This window comes from Lepus europaeus, chromosome 5 (genome assembly GCF_033115175.1).
Source record: "Lepus europaeus isolate LE1 chromosome 5, mLepTim1.pri, whole genome shotgun sequence".
Lineage (NCBI taxonomy): Eukaryota > Metazoa > Chordata > Mammalia > Lagomorpha > Leporidae > Lepus > Lepus europaeus.
Window position 1 is genome coordinate 125,424,674 of NC_084831.1, and position 25,610 is coordinate 125,450,283.

Consider the following 25,610-nt stretch of genomic DNA (forward strand, 5'->3'; position numbering starts at 1 on the left):
GCTGCAGGGGGCCTGCAGCCTCCAAGGCAGAGGGAGCATAGGAGCCTCTGTCCCCAAGAGGTTGGAGGTGAGACCTGAGTTATGGCTCTGAGTTCTGAGCTCCAACTGTGCAATCCCTCTGAGCCTCAGTTTCCCTTCCTGGAAAACAAGAGAAAACTTAGACACAAAGGCCCTGGCACCCTGGGATCCCGAGTGACTGCTCCCTCCCCTCCGAGGGCCCCCTCCCCTGGCCTCCCTCAGTTGTGGCTGCCCCAGCCCTGGGGGTGCTGAGAGAAGGGGGGGCATTGCAGGACGAAAAGGGCCATCAACAGGCCAGTTGCTAAAGGGGCGGGAGGGGAGGAGCCCTCGGGGATCCTGTTTCAACAAACTGTTTCTTTCCCGAGAAGGGGAAGGCGGGGGCGAGGGGGAGAGGGACCTATTTAAAGCTACCCAGTGGCTTGGGCTGTCTCTGTCTGCCTGCCAGGGTCTCCGGCTGCCCCAGACGGGCCAGTGTGGGCTTGGGACCCTCTCCAGCCTAGGTCCCCTCAGCCACTCTGCCCCAAGATGGGTCGCGGGGTGAGTATCCCCAAAGAGCAGCGTTGCTGTCTCTGGGGGGTGAGGGAGGGGATAGAGAAAGGATGAGGTGGGAATGAGATGTGGAGGGGAGGCCAGAGAGAAGCCGAGCGAGTGGGAGAGTCTGAACTTGGACCTGAGTGTCTGAGCGACAAACGCGTGTGCGGGTCCAACGGCGGCCCTGGCAGGCTCAAGTGCCCTCCTATTCTCAGCCCTCGGCCAGAGCCCCCCACCCACGCCCCCACCGGCTCTGCCGCTCCCACGCCCGCCTCTCTCTGGTCTCCGTGCCGCTCGCTCTCCACCCGGGCAGTCCCTCCTTTCTCACTGCATCCCCTGGCCTCCCCTGGGGAAGCCTTGTTCATCCCCCTTTGCTGGGGGGTGGTTCCCCTAGAAAACACCCACTCCTCAAGGAAGGCCAGCCCCAGGGGATGGGGTCCGTGTGAGACTGGACAGGGGCCGGGGAGCTTCCCGCTCCCAGGTCACTCAGGAGTTCCGGACAGCAGCTCCAGGAGCCTGAGTGCCAGGGACAGCTGGGAGGGGTGCGGGAGGGAGAATGAGGAGCCGCCAGCCCCCACCTCGGCACCCCTCCGGATGTCCCCGGCAGTGTTGTCCCGGGCTCCTGGCCATGGCTTTGAGGACTTTCCCAGAGACTGGTGAGAAGTGCATCCCCTCCCAGCCCACCCCTGCCCGTGGCTGCCAAGGGGAAGATTAACAGCCACATGGGGCGGGCAGGGACTGGGCTCGGAGTTCTTGGAAATGAAATTCCCATATGGAGAGAAAAGTGACCCAATCCCGTACCATCCTTTGCCTGGCCACTTTCCTTCTGCGGAATGCTGGCAAAAGAGGCGTGGAGCGAAAAGGCACCATGAGCCTTGGGAGGGTGCAAGAGGGAGGGTGCAAGGACGGGTTCTTGCGCTGAGCTGAACAGCTGGGGAAGCTCCAAGTCTGGGCATCAGGGTTCCTGATCTGGGGTGGGAGCTCTGAATAGACCCCAAGTGCCTGGTGCGTGTGTTCCCCGGTGCGCATAGGTTCCTCTCTCGAGACTGCAAGCCCCACAGATGTGCACGGATGAGCACCTGCCTGCCGTCTGTGCAGGCAGATGTGCGGATGCAGGGTGCAGACATAGATGCCCCTGGGCAGGTGTGTGAGCGGCTGTGAGCCTGCCCTTAGGAGCCAACCTGTGAGGTGTGGGTTTCTGGCCAGAAGAGGCACTATTGTGGGAAGATACTGGGACCTTCCACTGTATCGCAACATCTCTTGCTCCCCACAGAAAGGGAGTCCCCTGTTGAGGAGAGGCAGGCTTGGGGGGAGGGATCAGACAAGCCCCTACTCTCCCACTAAATGGAGGCAGAGGAGGGGGTGTAGCCCCTTCCCTATTTCACCTATGGACTCAGTTCAAGAGGTCCTTCTTGGGAAGCGACTTGGCCTTGCTGTCTCAGTCTGTCTTTCTGCTCTAGCACCCTGCAGACCCTAAACCTCCACCCCCAGTGGTTGTGGGTGAAGCAATAGCAAGACTCAGAGCAGATATGGTCTGCCTGGCATGAGAGGCCAAGTGAATAGAGGGACCTAGCGCCTGGACCTTGGAGTCCAACCCACAGGAGAGCCCTGAAGAGGAAGGCACTCACTATCTACGTCCTCCTCTAGGGTTGCCTCCTGTTCCTTCCTCCCTGCCTTTCTGTGCTGGAGCAAGAATTAACTGTGCCCCCATCACCCGGTGGCCATGAAGGGCAGCGTGGGAGTTGGGGGAAGGGCCAACACTGGTGGGAGGGAGCCCGGCCTGCTCCAGCTGCCACCAAGAGGCTGGTGGCGGGGGGTGGGGGGCCCTGGCTGGTTTCCAGCTGCCCCCACTCTGTCCCAGCCTCTGGCTTCCTCAGAAAGAACTCTCTGTTCTCCTTCAGCATTCACGATCCAGCGACGGAGACTGTGGTTGGGGGAGGGCGTAGTAGTGGGGGGGGGGGGGGCGGTCCTTGCTTCCTCTCTTTCTTTCTTGCCTGGGCAGCCGCTGGCCCCAAATCTCCACAGGCTCCTGGCTGCAGAGCCTCAGGTCCTTGCCAGGACAGGAGGAGGGGGAAGGGACAGTGTCCCAAACGTTGAGCCCTCGGGAGAACAGGGTGGGAGCTTGGAGAAAGGAGGCACTGCATGAGCTGTGTGGCTCAGCCTTAACCCAGCAGCCTGGAGTGCTTGGGCCAGCGAGATTTTCCAAAGCACGTGTTTGAGTCTAATGTCCATATACTTGATTTCACGTCTGGAGGTACAGAAATTCCTTGGGACCCTGCTCCTCTGCCCCCAGCCCAGCCCCCTCCTGTCTGCAGGCCCGGGCCCTGAAGCTTGTCCAGCTTGATCTCTTGCCTCTGGTCCCTTTTTTGCTTTTCTACCGTGTCTTAGTCCCGTGCTGCCAAGGACAGAGTGGGGCCTTTCAACCCATTCAGTGAGATGGACCCTCTTAGGTCACCTGGGGAAGGCAGAGGCCGGAACACTCCCAAGCTGGGCTGCTTCTATCTCCCCAAGATCATCAGCCTTTAGGAAGCCAAAAATAGATTGGACACAGATGCTTCTGAGAAGGACAAATTCATGATTGGCGGCCTTTTCTGAGAAGAGCGCTTCTGAGTAACAGCTTCCAAGAGCCTCTACCTTCTAGGGTCGAAGATCTCAGACCACAGCGGCATCCACCCCCACTACCTCTCCCACCCCCACCCTTGCTCAGATTTCCACCCTGGAGGTGGGAGAGGTGGGAGCTCTTGGGATCAGGGTAGCTGCCACAGCCCGGGGATCGCCCCTGGCTCTGTGGTGGTTTAAAAAAAAAAAAAAAAGCATTATCCGGGAGCCCACACTATTCCATATGACACCACAGTGGTGGATATAGATCCACAAACATTCATCCAAACCCACAGATTGTACCAGAGTGAATCCCAGGGTAAACCATGGACCCTGGGCAGTAACCGTGTGTCAATGGCTCATCGGTTATAACAAATGTCCCCTCTGGGGTGCAAGATGTTGGTAGTGGTGGAGACTTCCCTGTGTGTGGGAGCAAGAGATGGGTGATAACTTTCTCTATTTTCCTCCAGTTTTTGCTGTGAGCAAAAAGAAAATTCCCAAAAAAACTATTTTAAACAAACAAATCTCCCCAAACGCATTACCTTGTAAAAAAAAAAAAAAAAAAAAAGACAAAACGGCTGTTGATATTACCCAGGTATCTACTCTTTATGGGGAAGAAAATCTAGCTACGGTGTGATAGAGAAAAACTCAGCATGCCCTCTAAGTCCGTGGAGAACAGGCGTGGTGGGACACTGAGTGGCTCCTCTGTGACAAAGACTGTGTCCTGGGGGAAGAGGGAGGGGAGGCGACAGGAGGGGGAGGGAGGAGCAGTGATGGGAGGGGGAGAGAAGGCACCTTACTTGCTCTCTAATCCAGAACTCCTTGTCCCCTCCTATCCTGTCACCCCAGGACAGCCACCCCTTGGGAGGGGAAATTTCCCTTCCTTTCCCAGAAGTTCCTATGGGGCCCCGGGCAGGCTGGCTGTGAGGAGATCATGGGCCCTGGAGAGGAAGGGGCCTTGTAAGGTTGCAGTTGAAATGCCCACACGATCTCCCCCAACCACCTGAATGCCTGGACCTAAGACTCACACAGGCTGTAGCTTCGGATCTACTCCCAGATACACTTCCTTGTGTTTCCAGACACACAAGGATCCTTCCTACCACCTCACCCACCTTCTGACCCAGTGCTGCTTGGAGGCCCCAAGCCTATGGAGCTGCCTTCCATGAATCACAGGCAGGCCTTCCCGCGGGAGGGAGACGCTTTCAGGGCACACACGCTCCCCTTTTCTGGACGTGCTCTGACCTCCAAGCAGCGACTTTTCCCAGTCTGCAGCACTGCTTGTTCCATTTCTGCCACTCACCACCTGACCCTGCTCTGCTCCAGACACTGCCTTGCCCTAATCCCTTTTCTGCCCAAAGACGCTCCATCCTCCAGATGCCTCTGCTCCAAGTACAAGAGCCATCGTGTTGGGCAGACACTGCTTCAGGGTGCTGCTTCCCTCTCACCTCCCCACCCCCCATCCACTCCTTTCCAGAAGTCTCCTAGATAGTGGGGGATGGTGGCTTTCAAAATGTGCGTATGGTTTGTTTTGTGCTTAGCACCAGCTGGGTCCTTTCAACAAAAGAAATCGCAGCAGAAGGCCAAGAGTGAAATGGCTGGGCTGCAGACCTGAAGAGTTCCTGAAGTTCAAACGCGGGGCCCCATGGCTCTGCCACTCATCCACACCCACGGAGCCTGGGGCCCTTCCCACCTCCTCCAGGACGGTCACTGCCTTTAGGTCCATCTCCCAGTGCCTGGGCTCCCTGGCCACCTGGTGTGGGCAGAGTCTCCACCTGTCCTCTCTGATCTCTGCACACTCCTTCCTCCTCCAGGCCGGCCGCGAGTACTCACCTGCCGCCACCACCGCGGAGAATGGGGGTGGCAAGAAGAAACAGAAAGAGAAGGAACTGGATGAGCTGAAGAAGGAAGTGGCCATGGTGAGGCCCAGAGCCCTGTCAGCCGGGCGCCCCCATGCGCCTAGCTTCACCCCTGTGTCCCTGTGCCCTCCCATGCATTCTACACCTACAACAACCTCCTTCCCCAAAGTAACCAGCTTCCCCTCCCCAGGACGACCACAAGCTGTCCTTGGATGAGCTGGGCCGAAAATACCAAGTGGACTTGTCCAAGGTGAGTGGGGGTGGGGGCGAGGCTTCTCAGGACGGAACTCAAGAGGTGAGAGAATCATGCAGGTTGCAGAACCAGAATGCTACCTGCTTTTCAGGTGAAGAAACCCAGGCGCACACAGCCCTGACTTGCCCAGGGTCACACAGCTAGTGATGACAGAGCCAGAATTAGAATCGGGATCCCCTGCTTCCGCCTCCAAAGCTGTTTCCTTGTGTACCCTGGGAGCCAGAACTCCTCAGGACCTGGCCCCAGAGCAGGTGTGAGCAGGGCCTGACTTCAGTGACACATGGCCTCTCGTGGAGCCGACACACGTGAAATAGGGAACGAGTCCACTTAGTCGGTCATTTGCTCTTCCCTTGCAGTGTACATCATTTATGTACATTTCTCTTTCCAGCAACCTGAGAAATAAATCTTGTAGATCTGATTGTTAAAGCAGAGACTTGGTCTGTGAGCAAAACCTCCCCAGATCGCAGAGCAGTAAGTGGCACAGTCAACCTTGCCAAGCCCAGTGTTTTGAAATGAAAAAAGAAAACATTAATCAAAAATGTAGTGGGAGGGGCTGGCATTGTAGCGTAGTGGGTAAAGCTGCCTCCTGTGATGCCAGCATCCCATATGGGTGCCGGTTCAAGTCCCAGCTGCTTCACTTCCGATCCAGCTCCCTGCTAATGGACTGGGAAAAGCAGCTGAAGATGGCCCAAGTGTTTGGGCCTCTGCCACCCACGTTGGAGATCTGGATGGAGCTCCTGGCCTTGGCCTGGCCCAGCCCTGCTATTGTGGCCATCTGGAGGGTGAATCAGTGGATGGAAGATTGCTGTCTCTCAGTTTCTCCCCCTCTTTCTATAACTCTGACTTTAAAATAAACAAATAAATCTAAAAAAAAAATTCTTAAGATGTAGTGGGTCCCTACCTCTTCCTGAAGGCTTCCTGTGGGCCTGACTCCCCTATCTAAATTCTTTTTTTTTTTTTTAAGATTTATTCATTTACTTGAAAGAGTTACAGAGAGAAAGAGAGAGGGAGAAAAAGTTTCCATCCACTGGTTCACTCCCCAGATAACTACAAAGACTGGCACCGGGCCAAGCTCAAGCCAGCACCAGGAGCTTCATCTGGGTCTCCCATGTGAGTGGCAGGGACCCAAGTACTTGGGTTATCTTTCCAGGTGCATTAGCAGTGGAGCAGCTGGGACTCGAACCAGCACCCATATGTGATGCTGGCATCACAGGAGGCAGCTTTACCCAGTATGCCACAACACTGGCCCCTGCCCTGTGTAAACTCTGTGCCCCTGTTCTTTATTTTCCTTAACACTTTTCCCTGTCTGGCATTACCATGCATTTGTTTACTGCATGCACCTATTGTGAGGACCCAAGATCCACGAAGCATGGGCCTTGTTGTTCCTTTTTTTAAATATATAAAAAGACTTACTTATTTATTTGAAAGAGTTACAGACAGAGAAGGAGAGACAGAAAAAGTCTTCCATCCTCTAGTTCACGCCCCAGAATAGCTGCAATGGCCAGGGCATGGCCAGGCTGAAAACAGGAGCCTGGGTCTCCCACATGGATAGGGAGACTGGGTCCATCTTCTGCTACTTTCCCAAGTGCAGTAGCAAGGAGCTGGATTGGAAGTGGAGCCCCTGGGACTCAAACCAGCGCTCATATTTGATGCTGGCATCCCACGCATTGGCTTAACCCGCTGAGCCACAATGGCAGCTCCGACTTTGTTCTTGTCCATTTCTGGATCCCCAGTGTTGATAACCATGCCTGGCAGGCAGTAGGTGCTCACTGTACACTCAATGCATAGATGAGTGAATGGGGCAAAGATAAATAAGAGCTTGCTTTCAAGGAGCTCAGGGTCTAGCATAAGAAAGAAATGCAAACATAGAATCCCAAGGCAATACAGTGAGTGTGGCCGTAGAAGCAAGCATGGGATGCCAGGCAGATCCAGAAAAGGGCAAGCAGCCTGCAGCTAAGGGCACAGGGCTGGGGGAGGCCCTCCGTGGACAGTGACAGGTGACTGCCAAAGCCATGTGACAGTGACAGTTCGTGATGTAGGCTGCTCTTTGAAGCCTTGGGGAAAGGAAGAATCTGAAGGAAGAGAAATGCAAGGAGGACCCAGTTGAGGTCTGTTTCCAGAGAGCTTAGCCAGGCTGCTTCCAGGAGAGATGCTGTGGCCCTGGGCACAACTGGAACCACAGTCAAAATCCTCCCGAGCCTTCAAGGCCTCCAAATCCCATCAGAAAGGCCACCTCCTCCATATGGTCCCTCTTGATGGTGCCCTACCTCTTCCAACCAGGAGGGATTTTTTATTCTTCACCTGGACATTATCCCTCGGCCAGTGAGCTGCTGGGGTGTGGTCAGGGCTGAGTTGGATCTGAATGCATGCTTCCACACTTCTCCCTGCTCCCTCAGGGCCTCACCAACCAGCGGGCTCAGGACATACTGGCTCGGGACGGACCCAACGCCCTCACTCCACCCCCCACAACTCCTGAGTGGGTCAAGTTCTGTCGCCAGCTTTTCGGGGGCTTCTCCATCCTGCTGTGGATTGGGGCCATCCTCTGCTTCCTGGCCTTTGGCATCCAGGCCGCCATGGAGGACGAACCATCCAATGATAATGTGAGTCGGCACACCTGACCCCTGGACCAGCTGATGGCTCCATCCTTCAACCCTGAGCCCGCAGCACGATGGGGTCAAGGAAGGCGCATGGAATAAGATACTCACATCACAGTCCCACAGCCACACCCAACCCTAGACTTCAGGCTAAAAAAAAAAGCTGAGGGTATACACATGGAAAATGCACCCCTCAAAACTCACACACTTTGTACAGAATGAGACGGCCCCCCCCTCCCTGCTCCTTCCCAGTACATCCTGAGCCTTCACCCCTTGGGAAGTTCTAGTCCCGGGGGACTCTCTAAGGCCTCCCCTGCCCCTTCTGTCTTAGGACACTGGAGGTTGGGAGCAAGCACTCTCCCGATCCACGCTCACTCCCAGTCACATACAAAGGTCTGTGCTGTCACCCTGGGTGGCACTGATTGCCCACCATAAATGGCAGCTGCCCCTCTGGCATGGAGAAGGGCAGGTGCCTCACACACTCTCTCTTTCCCAGCTCTATCTAGGTGTGGTGCTGGCCGCTGTGGTCATCGTCACTGGCTGCTTCTCTTACTACCAGGAAGCCAAGAGCTCCAAGATCATGGATTCCTTCAAGAACATGGTGCCTCAGGTAGACGGCAGGCCTGGGCTCTGGGCCGGGGCTTACTAAAAGAGCATCTAGCTCCCCACACCAGGACCTAATTGTGATGCTCACAGAACAGGGGGTTGGTGGAGGGTGAGAGGAGGGCAGGGTAGAGACAAGCTTTCCATGAGCTGCCCGTGGCCTCCCCACAGCAAGCCCTTGTGGTCCGGGAGGGAGAGAAGATGCAGATCAATGCAGAGGAGGTGGTGGTAGGAGACCTGGTGGAGGTGAAGGGTGGAGACCGCGTGCCCGCCGACCTCCGCATCATCTCTTCTCACGGCTGCAAGGTGAGAGGCTCCACCTGTGGTTGGGCAGATAGAGGTGGCAGGGGCCCAGGTCATGGTTTAAAGGCTAGGAGACCTGGGTCCAAACGTCCGTAGCCCTCCCGAACCTTCTCTCAGCATGTAGTGCTATGTCCTGTCTCCCAGTATCTGTGTGTTATGAACACTGTTTGCCTTTGATATCCACTTTATAACTACCATGTGCTGGGGCCAGAAAACGTGTCAGTTGCTGTCTGCATGCTCCCATATGCTATCTAATTCTGCTCTGAAAGAACAATCAGGCAGGGCTGCTGCATGTGGCCACACACGTTGAGCCCTGAGCAGCACCAGGAGGTGCCATTTTTATAGACTCCATTGCTAGAGGCTCCCCCTGGTAGTTGTGCAATGCAAAGGCTGTTTACATTCCCCACTTTACAGATGAGAAAATAAAGGCCCTGTTGGTTAAAGAAATAACCCAAGGTTACATGCAAAGCCAGTATGAGCCAGGGCTGCAAACCAGAGCAGGAGCAGTTGCTGAGTAATGCCATAAATATGCGATGAGGACAAATGTAATTTTGTCCCTCAAGTCATGAAGATGGAGTGTGCTTGGAACTGGCTCAGGAGACAGCTCTGTGTGCACAAGAGTTTGTGCCAGTCTGATGACTGCATCCCTCCCTCCTCAGGTGGACAACTCATCCCTAACGGGCGAGTCGGAGCCCCAGACCCGCTCCCCCGAGTTCACACACGAGAACCCCCTGGAGACCCGCAACATCTGCTTCTTCTCCACCAACTGTGTGGAAGGTGAGCAGCTGGGCTGCCCAGGGAGCTCCTGACCCTGCCCGAGGGAGGGAGGGGTCTGAGGACTGAGGCCCTGGTCAGCGCTGGAGTCCGTGGTGGTGCAGAGCGGGCAGCTGGGGCAGTCAGGAGACCCTGAGTGCTACACACACAGCCCCCTTTGGAAAGCAAGCCTTTGGTCAGGGTCAGCATAACTCCATGGAACAGTCAGCAAGACCTCTGTTGTGTCCACTCCTAGAGTGGGTCCCAAAGCCTTCAAACACTGGGTCAAGACTACTGTGCGTGCATGCACGCGCACTCACACACCCACACACACATACAGATGCCCTGAACCAATCTTGATTGCTAGGAGTCCCTGATTTCCTATGTGTCCTATGGCTTGTGGTTCTGTATTTAACTGCTTCCTCCTCCCACCCTTTCGCTAGCCAGATCCTCAGGCTGGCAAAGGATCAGGAAAGCTTTTAAGTCAGATGCACACCTGAACCCTCCCTCAGGCTGCAGCGAGGTCAATGCCACGCCCAGTGAAAGTCCGCACCCTGCACAGGCTGTCCAGTGTGCCCCCATCCCTGTTCTGGGTTCTAGAGCCAAACAAGCAGGGTCAGGAAGAGCTGCTGGAGCTACCGTCACTGAAAGGCAGGGGTTCGAGGGGCTGGCGCCATAGCTCACTTGGTTAATCCTTCGCCTGAGGCACTGGTATCCCATATGAGTGCCGGGTTCTAGTCCCGGTTGCTCCTCTTCCAGTCCAGCTCTCTGCTGTGGGTCGGGAGGGCAGTGGAGGATGGCCCAAGTGTTTGGGCTCCTGCACCCGCATGGGAGACCAGGAGAAGCACCTGGCTCCTGGCTTCGGATCAGTGCAGCGCCAGTCATAGTGGCCATTTGGGGAGTGAACCAATGGAAGGAAGACCTTTCTCTCTGTCTCTCTCACTGTCTATAACTCTACCTGTCAAATTAAAAAAAAAAGAAAGAAAGAGAGAAAGAAGAGAGAAAGAGAGAAAGAGAGAAAGAGAGAAAGAGAGAAAGAGAGAAAGAGAGAAAGAAAGAAAGAAAGAAAGAAAGAAAGAAAGAAAGAAAGAAAGAAAGAAAGAAAGAAAGAAAGAAAGAAAGAAAGAAAGAAAGAGGTCCGAGCACAACTGGAACCCTTGCCCCGTGTGTTGAAGTGAGTGGGCCGAGTCAGGACTGACTTAATAAGGAGCAGTGGGTAAGCAGTGGTGGGAGAAAGAACTGGACCACAAGCCTCTGAAAGTGGGGTGAAGGAGGCCTGTACCCCAGTTGCACGCCTTTCCCTTCCCACTACCTGTTTCTCAGCATACTATGTTTCTCTAGGGTTGGAATTACACTGAAACCCACCATACATTAAATTTCCTGAATTTTTAATGTGCTGAGATTCTGAAGCTTCCAGTACATTTCCCACAATTGATTTATGCACAAATGCCTGGTTAGATATTCCCATTGCTTACTTCGCAATTGGCTTTGAAGAGAGGAGAGGAAACAAATGGAACCAACATTTGTCAAGTGCCTACTATGTACCGTAGTGTTTAATTATTAAGACAACCCCTAGGTAGGAATTCAACAAGGTTGAACCCCAGGTTTGATTGGCTCCAACATACATACTCTATCCACTACACCACACTTCCTTCCCTGAAGAGCCCTGCAGTGCCATACAAGGGCTGGCAATTGCCCAGCTTCTCACATAGATTCATGCTTAGTGTTGACAAAGAAAATCTGGAGAGTATGGTAAATAGAAAATCCATAATGAGTGCTTTACTTCGTGTTCATAATACACTTTTGGATGATAGCAAATACAAGATTGATTTCACTGAAATGCTGCAGGCACTTTTTATTTTACTTCTTCAATCTCTTCCATTTGAACTTGGACCTTAATCACATGACTTCTCTCCAGGCCCAAGTGCAAGGGGAAATAATTTGCTGTTGTAGGAGCTGGGGTTGCTGTCCTGTGCAGGAAGGACAAGCCTGTGTGAGGCACAGTCTCCTGGAAGTGGCCTCCAGGGGCTGAGTCTTTGGCTCATTCTCTCTGTGATGAGCAAGGTTTCCCCTGCTCAGGGTATAGGCTGGGACTTCAGTCCCTAGAAGCCTCAATGCACCTAACCTGCTGTCCCTGTGTGTGTTGTAGGCACTGCCAGGGGCATCGTGATTGCCACTGGGGACCGGACAGTGATGGGCCGCATAGCCACTCTCGCCTCGGGCCTCGAGGTCGGACGGACGCCCATAGCCATGGAGATTGAACATTTCATCCAGCTGATCACAGGAGTGGCCGTGTTCCTGGGGGTCTCCTTCTTCGTGCTTTCTCTCATCCTGGGCTACAGCTGGCTGGAAGCAGTCATCTTCCTCATCGGCATCATTGTGGCCAATGTGCCGGAGGGGCTTCTGGCCACCGTCACCGTGAGTGGCCCAGGCTGAAGTGTCACCAGGGGGAAGGTCTTGCTACCCTTTCCTTGTAGTGACAGAGGCACAGGGGCTTGTTGCTTGCCAGCAGTGTTCCTCTTCTAGTCCTTGAAGTCACAGATCACATGCTGAACCCAGCGGTCATTGAACACATAGCTCAGAATTTGAGTCTGAAAACCTCAGGTTCAACTTTACCTGGGCACTTAGAGTTTCCACTGTGGAGCCTGCATGGCTGCCTTTTCTCATCACCCGTGTGCCTGTCTCCTGCCTGCACTCGGGCCCGTCCCAGCCAGCTGTCCTTCAGAGGCTCTCTCAAAGGTCACCAGTGACTAACTAGCAAATCCAGTGACCTTTCTCAGCTCCCTGCTGCTGAAATGGATACTGCTGTGCGCTGTCCTGGAATTCTGTCCTTTGTTCGTGGCTATGATGTGCCAGGCCCTGGCTGTTTTCTCCTCTATCCCCTCCTTCTCCCACCCTGACTCTCAGACCTCAGCTCTCTGCTCATCAATTTTTGCCCCTGGAGTGAGCCCCTCTCCTCCCACAGTCTCTAGAGCCCCATCCGTGTAGGTGGCTTTCATATCGCTGCTCTCTCCTCTCTCTTTCTTGAGCTCTAAGTCAAATATCTTCATCTCTCTGCTGTGTCTTGCACATGAATATACCCCATGATCTCAAGTCAACATGGTTAAAATCAAACACACTCACTTTTACAGCTACGTTTCACCCATTCCTGTTTGTGGAGTGGGATCCAGTGGAAGAGGAGGAGAGCCATGGTCTGGGGTGAGATCATAGACAACTGCGGCTCCAGGCTTACCCGTCCTTTATTCTCTCTACCAGGTGTGTCTGACCCTGACAGCCAAGCGCATGGCGCGGAAGAACTGCCTGGTAAAGAACCTGGAGGCCGTGGAGACGCTGGGCTCCACCTCCACCATCTGCTCAGACAAGACGGGCACCCTCACCCAGAACCGCATGACCGTCGCCCACATGTGGTTTGACAACCAGATCCATGAGGCTGACACCACCGAAGACCAGTCTGGTGACTGGGCACTCCCGAGGCAGGGTGGGAGTGGAGGGGGGACACTAAGGGAGCAGGCGTGGAGGGACATCTGGGGTGCCATGAGCGTGCCTGAGGGGAGCCACAATCCTGATTCCCCCTCCTCTGCTCCCAGGGGCCACTTTTGACAAGCGATCCCCAACCTGGACGGCCCTGTCTCGGATTGCTGGCCTTTGCAACCGTGCTGTCTTCAAGGCTGGGCAGGAGAACATCTCTGTGTCTAAGGTAGGAGGTGGCCGTTCCCTTTCCCTCTCACGGTCCGTGGCTGCCTAGCAGACCTCAGGGCCCTCCTCACCCGCTCCTCCACTCCCTTCTGTGACGCTGGATTCTCTTCTCTCCCGGCAGCGGGACACGGCAGGCGACGCTTCCGAGTCAGCGCTGCTCAAGTGCATCGAGCTCTCCTGTGGCTCAGTGAGGAAGATGAGGGACAGAAACCCCAAGGTGGCGGAGATTCCGTTCAACTCCACCAATAAGTATCAGGTCAGGACAGAGGGAGAGAGGGACAGAAATGGGGCAGGGGACAAAGCCAAAGGGAAACCATTAGTCAGAGGAGGGGGGGGAGGGGCTGAGGATCAGGTTCCCTGGCCTTTGCCTCAGCCCCCATAACAACTTATTGACTACATGTCTGCTTGCAATTAACTCCTAACCCTATTGCACTCCTTTCTAGAAACGAGCACCCTCTCAGCTCTGCTTCCCACAACTCCCCATCCACCAGCCACACTCCTGAAACTTTTACATCCCATTCAAGGGAGCCACACTTCTGTAGTCCCCTGTGGAATCCCTCAGTTAAATGCCAGGAATGCAGTCTCCACCAAGTTCTGTATCCACATGCAAGTAGAGCCCCTGTGGCCAGCGTTGGGTAGGGGGCGCTGGTGAGCGGCAGCCCCTGGCACAGGGCCTGAATTCGTGATCTTAATGACTGTGGAATGAATGAGTGTCCTACGGAGGTGACTATCAGATCACAGGAGTTGGGACCTTCAGGACCCGATGCCCCTCTGCACAGAGGTTCTCCCTTTGCTGGCAATCGTTAGTGAACTGGGGCTGTTGCTTAAGGGTGAGGGCTCCGTACCAGCCACAGCTCTGTACCAGGCTCTGTGCTGGGCCCTAGAGCTCCCGAGGTTGGCACAGTCCCCTCCATAACCACCTCTCTGTTCCCCAGTTGTCCATCCACGAGCGAGAAGACAGCCCCCAGAGCCACGTGCTGGTGATGAAGGGGGCCCCAGAGCGTATCCTGGACCGGTGCTCCACCATCCTGGTGCAGGGCAAGGAGATCCCTCTTGACAAGGAGATGCAAGACGCCTTTCAAAACGCCTACATGGAGCTGGGAGGCCTCGGCGAGCGTGTGCTGGGTGAGGGTTGGAAGCAGAGAGCAGGACCGAGAAGGGAATCCGGGCAGCCCCTCCGAAACTCTCACTTCTCCCCCTCTTCCCCACTTCAGGCTTCTGTCACCTGAACCTGCCCCCTGGGAAGTTTCCTCGGGGCTTCAAATTTGACACGGATGAACTGAACTTTCCCACGGAGAAGCTCTGCTTTGTGGGACTCATGTCCATGATCGACCCGCCCCGGGCTGCTGTGCCAGATGCTGTGGGCAAGTGCCGAAGCGCAGGCATCAAGGTACCCCTCCCTTCCGACCCTCTGTCCTGCCCTCCCCGTGCCATGGGCCTGCGGCAGCTGATGCCCTGGTAGACTCAGGCCACACTGGCCTCCTACCCACTGACCGTCCACCTGCAGGGAAAGGTCGGCCCTTCCTGGAGCTCTCACCCTCCCCCAGGTGAGGCTCACTTTCCCGTGCCCATCCTCCCCTCTCTGGTCCAGCTCACTGTCCCAGCATCAAGTGCATCTTCCTTCTCGTTTCAAGCAGCAGCTGGCATCCCTGTCTCAGAGACCAAGTGGCCCTGCCGTCCCCGACTCCTGCCCACTCTCTCTGACCACTGGGGCTGGGGTTGGCAGACTCTTGTCTGCTCCCACGCCTTATCCTGTAACCCCACACCCTCCTGCTCAAGCACCTCTCTGGCTCCTCTTTCCAACCACAGTTGCCTCTCATGGTGCTCCTTTTCTTCTTCATTCAACAAGAATTTATAATTTACCAACTGTGTATCAGGCACTGTGCAAGTGCTGGCGTTAAGCAGAGATCTCTTCCATCTTGGAGTTTACAACTTGCTACCATCCCCCTTTCCTGATCACCAATTCTGATGCTATCACTTGCTCTCCTTTTTTTTTTTTTTTTTTTTTTTTTTGACTTCTCACCTATTATGAAACCAATGTAACTCAGACTGTCCACTGAGGGCCAAGTACTGGGCTAGGCACCAGGGAAACAAAGGGGAATAAGGCATAGGGCCTGGGCTCCATGCCTCCTGATCTCTCAGGGGAAGCAGTCATGCTTATAGTTAATCACAGATCTACTGGTCATTGAATATCTGCTATAAGTTAGATACTCTTTTAAGAAAAAGGCAGTTTTTAAGCTTTTATATAAATCAGGCACTGTTCTAAGCACTAATCCTTGTGATCTCAATGTTCACCATGCTGTGAGTGAATGCAAACTAGTATTTTACCTTTGTTACAGAGAGGGACAGTAAGGTGTGAAATTACACGTGCCCAAGGCCACACAGCTAGTAAGCCATAGAGGCAGAATTTGAACCGAGACAGTCTGCAGGACGCGGTGCTGTGTCTGTATGAGATTTCTGAGCCCTTCCCACCCGGCTGCCTCTGTGGTAGCCATCATTGTCCCTATTTAGTGATTTAACAAACTGGAACTCGGAGTGGGGAAGTAGCTTTCCCAACACAGAGCTCCCAGTGAGGGAGAGACTGGGAATGTGAAGCGTGCCCTGCTTACCTGGAAAGCCAGGCTCCTCCTGCTGGGTCAGGTGCTCCCGCCAGGACCAGAGCCCTCGCAGCAGCTGGGCAGTACCTCCACGGGTACTGTTAACTCTGCCTCGAGGAACTGGACGGTGTTTGACGGGGGATGATATTTGATCTGTGCCTCCATGCCTTGAAGGCTGAAGAGTATTCTATTGGGCAGTGAGGGGGGGAAGGGTGTGTCAGGACCAGGGAACAGCGTGTACCCTGTGTGGGGCTACACTGTACGGGGTGCATGAGGCAAGCTGATGTTTATTAGGTCAGACCCAGTTGTAAGGGCTTGACTTAAATGCCAGGCTTGGGCTCCATCCTGCAGCCACAGAGGCATTGCAGGGCAGGCCTGGCTTTTTGGAGACTACACGGACGGAAAAGGGCCTAGATTTGGGGCTGAACTGCAGTTGGGAAGACAACTTAAAAGGCTGCTGCAGTAGTTCAGGCAAGAGCTGATTACCTGAAGGAGACCGGCAACAATGGGAGCAGGAGGAAGAGTCGTATCTGAGAGCCTGGTGACCACACTGCATGCGGAAGTTACAGAAAACATAGGACAAAAGGTCAGAATGGAAAGAGGGTGGTGTCTTAGGTAAGAAGGGAGCAGAGGCGGAGGTGTGCTGAGAGTCACCAAAGTGACTTTGGTTCTGACCTTCACAATATGTAAGACAGCCAGGGCGAGATGTCCCGGGGAAGGTTTGGATATAGTCAGAATGGGAGATCTGAATTAAAGGCTCTCTGATAAATACTGTGTTGTCCAGGAAGGGAATGTGGGTGAAGAAAAGGGGAGAGAATGAAACCCTGGGCCTCACCTACATTTAGGGGCAGGTGGAGGAAGACGAGCCAGGGAGGAGGGCAGAGGGAGGTGAGACACAGGATCCCATCCATTGAGTGCCCCCCTGAGGCTCTTTACTCTTCCTGAGCCCCGGGAATGTAGGGCTCACTTCCCCGCTCCTGCTGAGAGTGGGCAAACCGACTTGTCTCAGGTCCTGTAGCTGGAGAAGGTCACATTCGGACTTAGATCTGCTGCCCAACTCCAAGGCCAGTGCTTCTTTCCACTAGGCTGCCCCCCTAGGAGGCTGCAGAGAGGTAGTGGAGGCAGGAATGGTGGAATCTGGGAGCCATGGGAGGGTAGGTTTTCCAGAAAGGGTGCTCTACAGTGCCGAACACCTTGGAGGATCAAGGGGGATGAGGATTGCAAAGATGTTTTTGTTTTCCCATGGGGAGTCCCTGTGGCCTTCGTGAGGGCAGTTTCAGTGGAGTGGTGGCATTGGGAGAGAAGGCAGTGGGGCCCAAAGACACTTAATTCTCAGGCCTCGTGCACTTTGCCCTACAAATGCTCTCCCAAACCGGCTCTGATCCCCCTGCGCTCTTAGGAACCTCCTAACCAGTATGCCAGGTGAAGCCCTTCCCCCTACCCCAACTCCACACATTCTGCCGCAACAGCGGTGAGTGCTCTCACAGTTAGGGCAAGCTGGGGGAGGGATGTCACAGGCAAGGGAACATCGTGGGGGAGGCAGGGGCCACTGTGTCCATCTTCTCCCTCTCTGCCCAGTGAGACTGCTGCAGCTGTCACGTTAGGCACTGTGAAAATCCGGCCCTAGTTCTGGATCCCTGTGACCTTGAGTAGCGCATGGGCCCTGTCTAGGAGGCAGGGGCCACTGTGTCCATCTTCTCCCTCTCTGCCCAGTGAGACTGCTGCAGCTGTCACGTTAGGCACTGTGAAAATCCGGCCCTCGTTCTGGATCCCTGTGACCTTGAGTAACGCGTGGGCCCTGTCTAGGAGGCAGGGGCCACTGTGTCCATCTTCTCCCTCTCTGCCCAGTGAGACTGCTGCAGCTGTCACGTTAGGCACTGTGAAAATCCGGCCCTCGTTCTGGATCCCTGTGACCTTGAGTAGCTCGTGGGCCCTGCCTAGCAGCTGGCTTTCTTTTCTGTTCGAGGGAGCTGTTAAAGCTCCCCCAGCTCTGACTGCCTTGCAGCCCACGGAATGCAGACTCCTAAAACATCTAAAGAACCTGAAGAACTGAAAACTGTTGGTCCCCTGAACGCGGCACAACTTGTCTTTGTCTCTCCCCTTCAATCACCCAATCGATACACATGTGCACATGCACACACAGACACACACAAATACACACACACTCACACACACGAGTTGCATTGTCTGGGCTGGGTTCTACCAACCCAACACCTAGTGATCTAGCTTTTTCTAACGTTGGGAAAGGGGTGGGAGGGGGAAACCCCTTCATTCTGGTCTCCTTCTCTCTTCTCCTTCCCATAAGGTGATCATGGTGACTGGGGATCACCCGATCACGGCCAAGGCCATTGCCAAAGGCGTAGGCATCATCTCAGAGGGCAACGAGACAGTGGAGGACATTGCAGCCCGGCTCAACATTCCAGTGAGTCAAGTCAACCCCAGGTGAGGCCTTTGCAGGTACCCTCCCCCACCCCTCATCAACACCTCCTCTGCCACTCAAGGCTTGAGGGTCCCCTGGGAGGATTTGAGCAGTCTCTCCGGAACCTTCTGACATTTCTGTGACTATTTCTTCTGTTCTGAGTGTGTGTCCAGGCTGTGAGCAACCTTGGGGGTGTCGTCTTACCTCCTGATCTCCATTCTCTCAACTATACAATCAGGATGCTGTCTACACTGCAAGGCGGCTGTAGGAAGGCATAGGGGACAGAGGGACAGGGCTTTGCCTTGCAAACTCCACTTATGACTATGATAGGAAAGATGTGCACGACTTCCTCAAAGAGACAGGAGCACCAAGAGGGAGAATTGCAGCAATGGGGAACCACCTCAGTAGACAGACTGAGGTCTAGAGGGCTGGGAGAGGCTGCAAGGGCCGGCACAACACAGGGAGTCAGCTGTCTCTGCCCCTGCTCCCCAGAGAAGCCAAGGCGTGCGTGGTGCACGGCTCTGACCTCAAGGACATGACATCTGAGCAGCTGGACGAGATCTTGAGGAACCACACGGAGATCGTCTTTGCCCGCACATCTCCCCAGCAGAAGCTCATCATCGTGGAGGGCTGTCAGAGACAGGTGAGCATGGCGGCCAGGAGGGAACGGCTAAGGGGACAGGGCAGGGAACAAACGCTGGCCGTAGCCTCATCCTCCAGGGCTGGCTGTCTCGGATCTTCTCCCCAGGGAGCCATTGTGGCGGTGACGGGTGATGGGGTGAACGACTCCCCGGCGCTGAAGAAGGCAGACATCGGCATCGCCATGGGCATCTCTGGCTCTGACGTCTCGAAGCAGGCAGCGGACATGATCCTGCTAGACGACAACTTTGCCTCCATCGTCACGGGCGTGGAGGAGGGTGAGGGGCTGCATGAGCGAGGCGGGCGTCCAGCGTTTCTGAAGCCAGCATGGCTGCTCCCTGCATCTCTCTCTCCAAAAGACTCAACCCTGGGCTTCTGGGCCGCCCGGCCTGCTTTAGCTCCCTCCGACACCATGGGCAGCTGGCCTCGGGGCTGGGGGTGGGGGCAGTCCCCCTGATCTCCCTGATGCCCTCAGAACCTCCCCCCAGGTCGCCTGATCTTTGACAACCTGAAGAAATCCATCGCCTACACCCTGACCAGCAACATCCCCGAGATCACGCCCTTCCTGCTGTTCATCATCGCCAACATCCCCCTGCCCCTGGGCACCGTGACCATCCTCTGCATCGACCTGGGCACTGACATGGTGAGGCCAGGGTGGGCTAGGGGGCAGGCGAGGTGGCCGCAGCGTGCGGGGTGGGCAGCGGATGGAGGAGCGCCGCCCCGGGGCAGCAGACGCGCCTGCAAACATAAAGACAAACCCCGGGGGCCTGGAGGGTAACAGGCTCTTAACACCCAGCTGTGGAGTTGTGTCAGAGGCCTTCAGCCTGACCGTGGGGCTGCCTGTCATCTCCTACACCCCTCGAACGCCCTCCCCTCCCCCACACCCGCCCCCACACAGGTCCCTGCCATCTCCTTGGCCTACGAGGCAGCTGAGAGTGACATCATGAAGCGGCAGCCACGAAACCCCCAGACCGACAAGCTGGTGAACGAGCGCCTGATCAGCATGGCCTACGGACAGATCGGTGCGCCAGGCCCCTGCCGAGGAGGACCCCCCCGCCCCCCTCCCACCCCCGCCAGAGGCTTCCTGTCCCAGATTGTGAAGAGCTGAGCCCTAGGCATCATTCTGGGCCAGGGCCCAGCTCCCCAGGGGTCAGGGACTTCCATCTGGCTATGAGAGGCTGGCCCCTTCTGCTTCCTCCTCTGACTCAGGCCCTGCCTGTTGCCCACCACGCACAGGGATGATCCAGGCGCTGGGTGGCTTCTTCACCTACTTCGTGATCCTGGCAGAGAATGGCTTCCTGCCATCACGGCTGCTGGGAATCCGCCTCGACTGGGATGACCGGACCATGAATGACCTGGAGGACAGCTACGGACAGGAGTGGGTGAGTGGCGCCGTGTGAAACTGAGATGCACAGAGGGGCGAGGACGGATGCCTGGTGGGAGTGGCCAGGAGTGGCCACGTGACACTGAGGGCAAAGAGAAGGGTAGGTGGCGGGGGTTGGACAACAGCCCTTGCACCATGCCGCGTCCCGGTCCTGCGCCTTCCTCTTGACACGCTCACCTCTCTCCCCCCCTCCCCCAGACCTACGAGCAGCGGAAGGTGGTGGAGTTCACCTGCCACACGGCCTTCTTCGCCAGCATCGTGGTTGTGCAGTGGGCCGACCTCATCATCTGCAAGACCCGGCGCAACTCGGTCTTCCAGCAGGGCATGAAGTGAGTACCTGGCCCTGCCTCCATCCAGGGCCCACCCACCCACCCAGGCAGAGCCACCAAGACATACATGCCAGGCTCCCACAGCAGGTTACCTCCGCCCGCTGGGACCAGGTCTGCTGAGCTGGCTTCAGATTGTAACTCTCCAACTGTGAATCTGTAGCCAGGTTTGCAATGGATGAGAGGAGAGGATCGAATGATGGGCCTTTCTGATGGGTTCCCATTTTGCTCCTAAAATGTGTTTTGTAATGGACTCCTCCCTGCCTCCTTCCCTTCCTTTCCTTGTCTCTTCCTTGAGTACTCAGCTATCGGACTTCCCCAGCCCCAAACCCGGGTGTCCTGTGCTCCCCACTCCGAGGCCTGAGGCACTGCTGTCTGCCTGGGCACTGGCAGTGCCCAGGGCTGGCTCAGGCCTTCCTGCAGTGAGCTACCCCGTGCCAGGCACCTCACTGAGTGCCTCACACTCACTCTTTTTGTTTTATTTCCTATAATCTGTGTTTTTTTAAGATTTATTTATTTTAGAGGCAGAGTTGCAGACAGAGAGAGGGAGAGACGGGCAGAGAGGTTCTCCATCTGCTGATTCACTCCCCAAATGGCCGCAATAGCCAGAGCTGGGCCGATCCAAAGCCACGAGCCAGGAGCTTCTTCCAGGCTTCTCATGTAGGTGCAGGGGCAGTGGCCCAAGCACTTGGGCCATCTTCTTCTGCTTTCCCAGGCCATTAGCAGGGAGCTGGATCGGAAATGGAGCAGCCGGGACTCGAACTAATGCCTGTATGGGATGCCGGTGGAGGCTTAACCTACTATACCACAGTGCCTGCCACTCACACTCACTCTTGAACCTCACAATGGCCCTCTGAGCTGGGTAATGCTACATATGTTTAGTGGATAAGATGCCCTTAAAAGATTAAAGAATGAGCCAGCGTCACCGAGCTGCTAAGAGTTTGCCCGGGTCTCTGAAGCCCAAGCCCTGGGCTCCTCCCCTACAAGTAGTGACACACAGCCTGGCACCTGAGAGGTCCTCAACACTGAAGAGGGGATTCTAGCACAGGTGGTGGTGAGGCCAAAGGCATCAGGCTGCTTCCCTATTTTTCCTCCAATGGCCACACTTCCCCAAGAGAGTTTTGTCATGATCTCTTAGTTTGTGGAAGAAAAAAAAAAAAGATGCTAAAATTCTGGATCAGTACCAGTTAAGAACCTAAGGAGAGCAACGTGAGAAGTCTGCTGGATAAATAAAGGTAACATGCAGGATATGGGTTGGGACAGGGGAACATTTGGCCTAGTGGTTAAGACGGAGCTTGGGATAGTGGCTCCCACGTCAGAGGGCCTGGGTTTGTCTCGGCTCTGCTCCAGATCTCAGCTTCCCGTCAATGCACTGCCTCCCTGCCACCCCTGGCTTCAGCCTGGCCCAGCCCTGGCTGCTGTAGGCATTTAAGGAGTAAACCAGTAGATGACAGATTCCTTCTCTCTCTCTCTCTCTCTCTCTCTCTCTCTCTCTCTCTCTCTCTCTCCATCTGTATATCCGTAGAATCCAGAGTCCAAAGACTTGGGCACAGTTCTGGGGCCTGGGACTGACCATGCAGGGCATGCGTGGCAGGAAGGTGGGAATGCAGCCAAACGGGCCCAGCCCAGCCCATCTGAGGGGCACAAGGGAGAGAAGCAAGACAAAAGTCAGGCCTGGGACAAGTCACCTGGCCTCAGAGTGCCTCGGGTTGCCCCTTCGAGCCCTGGGCCTCTGGAGGTCCGCAGAGTTGCTGTTTGCATCATTCCACAAAGCTCTCTGGAGTCAAGCTCTTGCCTAGGAGAAGCTCCCAGGCTGGCTAACGTGTGGTCCTTGGGCAAAAACCCAGAGAACAAACCATGAAGTGAAGGAAGTATCTGCTCCAGCCTCTTTGAAAGGCATGGATGTTTCTGATTCATGTCCAGTGAGGAACCGTATCCCTTATTAACAAGCGCAGCTTGAGAAACAGAAGTCAGTTAAAATGTGGTCTTCACAGAAAAAATAATAATAAGAGGGGTCCTCAGAGAGTGGAAAGTATGGGCACCCCTAGAGTCAGCCTGAGCGGGAGCCATGCACAGGGGGATGGGAGGCTGAGCATGGCCAGGACGGGGCACTTGGCCCTTTCTAGAGCTTTCCAACATTTCCAGAGTTTCCCCAGCGGCATGATGGTGGAAAGGTAAAACCTGCATTTACAGGGAAGGAGCCCGAGGCTCGGGGGAGTCACAGGTTGCTTACCTCCCAAAGCTAGGAAGCAGCAGCGCTGGGCACAGAGCCCACCCCTCCGGCTCCAGGAAATACCCCCAGAACCTTGTTCCATCTCGCTTTTTGACGCCGACACAGCTAAGGCACACCAACCACACACCGTGCAGGAGGCAAGGTGCTTTCCACATGGCCTCCTCCTCAGTGACTGTCGACGGTGGAGCACCACCAGCAACTGCAGGACAGGCTGGGGATGTGCAGGGTCTGCGTGGGCCTGGGCTCTGCACTGAAGGAACTGTCAAAGCGCTTTGCTGGGGGAGGACCCCTTCTCAGGTCCCGGCCGGAAGGCAGGCTGGTGCTGACCAGCCAATCTCAGGACAGAGCATGGTCGCCCCAGGCTTGAGAAACAGTTACTGTGTGCCAGACGGTAATCAGAGGTAAACTGGGTAAGCAGGAAAAGAGAGGTCTTAGCCATGCAAAGCATGACAATAGGGTGTTTGAAGAAAACAGAGGAGGTGGTCATTCCTGCCCGCTCTTTTCCTTCCAGCCCCAGGAGTGTCTCTGGATCTCTTTCCGCAACCACCACCCCCCTTAAACGCTACCCACCTCCCTATCTTTGCCTTTCCAGGAACAAGATCCTGATTTTTGGGCTCCTGGAGGAGACGGCATTGGCTGCCTTTCTGTCTTACTGCCCGGGCATGGGTGTGGCCCTCCGCATGTACCCCCTCAAGTGAGTGTCTTTGGAGTGGCCCCAGGAAGAGGCGCAGCAGGGCCTCCAGCCTCTCTGGGGTCCACATTTTCACACATTTGAGTGCTACTTCCTGTGACCCCTGTGCTGGCCTCTGATGCTCCTGACACTCTCCTCTGCTGCTTTCAGGGTCACGTGGTGGTTCTGTGCCTTCCCCTACAGCCTCCTCATCTTCATCTATGATGAGGTCCGAAAGCTCATCCTGCGCCGATATCCTGGTGGTGAGCACCCGCGCACCCCACCCAACCCCCAACAAAGTCTGACCCCTCCAGCCTCCCCGCTCCTGTTCCTCAGCACCCTCAGACCCTAGGGTGCAGGTCCCAGGAGCCTGAATCTGTGGAACCTGCCTTCTGTGCCCTCTTCCTCTCTGGTCCTAAGTCCCACTTAATTCACAGTTGATCTCCGAAGCCTCCCCCTTCCACCTGGAGTCACAGAACATCAGATTTGGGCCCTTCAGGTCCTCTGTCATGACCCCCACATTTGACAGATAAGGAGAGGAGGCACCGAGGTGGATTTATTTGCTCAGTGTCAAAAGCAAGGAATAGCAGAACTGGCACCGGAACCACACCTCCTTCCTAGGCGTCAACCGACAAGTTGTTTTCGTTTTCCCAGCAAACATTTTTGAGCACTTGCGGGAGGTTGCCAATGGCTGGCCTACAAACCAGATACGGTGCATAGATACTGTGGGATGTGGTCTGCCCAATATGTCCTGGCTTGGTGGTGTTTTAGCTGGCCCAATGTGACTTCTGAAAAGTCAGGGTCACATTGCTGCACACCAGCCACGGGCAGCTGCTCCCTCAGTCACGCACTTATTACCTAGACAGCTGTAGGCACCTGCATTCTCACCCTGCCCTGTTCTATTCCACCCTCACCTGTGCTGAATCCAAGTCTTCTCTAGAGGCAGGCTAGCCCACCCCACCCCCCACCCCCGTCCCCTGGAATCTGTGGCCCCAGGCCCTGGCTCCCCCTCCCACCCACCCTCCCACAGCTGCTTCCCTCTGCCTCCTTCAGCAGCATCTCTGCCACCTGGCTTCAGTGTCCCAAGCCCTGGGGACATGGAGCTCTTGCTTCCTTTCCAAGATCACATTGCAAATCCAACTCCTTCCCCCCGCAACCTTTGCCATCTCTCCAACAGGCTGGGTGGAGAAGGAGACGTACTACTGAGCCCACTGGAAGAAGAACCAGGCACGGAAAGATGGGGTGCTCTGGAGGTGTTGCAGGGACGGGGATGGGGAGGAATGGAAAAGAGTGGGGTGGGGTTTGGGGAGAGAGAACAAGGCCACTCCACAGGCTGAGTTTGGCGGAGGAGTAAGCCTGGGGTGACCTCCCATAGACCTGACTGTGAACAATCATCTCTCCCCACATCCTCTTCCAGCCTGCTCCACCACGATGTCTATTTGTCCTGAGGAATGAAGGGTTACCCCAGCCCCACCCTCGCCCTAGCCCTACACTCCCACCTCCTCCTTGAACAGACCAGCATCCAAGGGCAGGGACCTGTCTGATCTGGGAGGAGGCGGCCCTCTCAGGTCACCACGTGCCCCTTTATCTCTACCCTCACTCTACTTCCCACTTTCAGAGCTCCCTAGCCTCTCCCTGATTCTGTCCCCTTCGGTGTCCCCACTCCCTGGAACTTGAGATCACAAAAGACTCTCCCCATGAGGCCGGAAGGGGCAGCTGGTTGGAGAGCTAGGCCTGTCTCCTGGTCAAGCTTGAGAGAGCGACTGGAGAAGAGAGCTGGGCAGAAGTTGGGAGGTTGGGGCATGGAAATAGCAAAGAAAGAGACACAGGGGAGGACTTGGGGTGCCATTGAAAAGACATGAGATGTGTCTTTGCTCTTCAGATAGGCATGGGCTCCAGCTCCGTGTCCTGCCCTCTTAGAATCCCCCACAAGCAGACCAAATTCAGATCTCAGCAGAGTCGCAGCAAGGCAGGAGCAATTCAGGGAGCGCCACAGAGAGGCCGCGGAGCTCCGCTGGGGTCCTCTTGGGCCACAGGAACTCCAGCTCTCTCAGTAGCATGTGCTCGGTAACACCCCGCCCTGTAGCATGCTCTGTGCTGTGCAGAGAGGGACAGCTGCCAGCTCCTCCCCGGCCCC

General features: G+C 55.5%; 1 protein-coding gene across 1 annotated transcript; it reads left to right on the forward strand.

The window, feature by feature from the left end:
• Positions 1 to 543: 543 nt before the first annotated feature.
• ATP1A2 (ATPase Na+/K+ transporting subunit alpha 2) lies at positions 544 to 24,733 on the forward strand. Its single transcript, XM_062193709.1, has 23 exons — positions 544 to 555; positions 4,959 to 5,063; positions 5,194 to 5,253; positions 7,653 to 7,856; positions 8,347 to 8,460; positions 8,625 to 8,759; positions 9,416 to 9,533; positions 11,659 to 11,927; positions 12,765 to 12,963; positions 13,097 to 13,206; positions 13,327 to 13,461; positions 14,141 to 14,330; positions 14,420 to 14,595; positions 18,108 to 18,244; positions 18,714 to 18,864; positions 18,970 to 19,138; positions 19,349 to 19,503; positions 19,759 to 19,882; positions 20,097 to 20,242; positions 20,443 to 20,573; positions 23,396 to 23,497; positions 23,645 to 23,736; positions 24,651 to 24,733. Exons 1-23 carry the CDS (start codon positions 544 to 546, stop codon positions 24,677 to 24,679), a joined length of 3,063 nt encoding a protein of 1,020 aa, XP_062049693.1. The 3' UTR covers positions 24,680 to 24,733.
• The last annotated feature ends 877 nt before the right edge of the window (positions 24,734 to 25,610 follow it).

Excerpts from the sequence above, each read along its gene's own strand:
- ATP1A2 (XM_062193709.1), top strand. Across the intron at positions 14,331-14,419 it reads CCTCGGCGAGCGTGTGCTGG|GCTTCTGTCACCTGAACCTG; the intron begins GTGAGGGTTGGA and ends TCCCCACTTCAG. Across the intron at positions 14,596-18,107 it reads GCCGAAGCGCAGGCATCAAG|GTGATCATGGTGACTGGGGA; the intron begins GTACCCCTCCCT and ends CCTTCCCATAAG.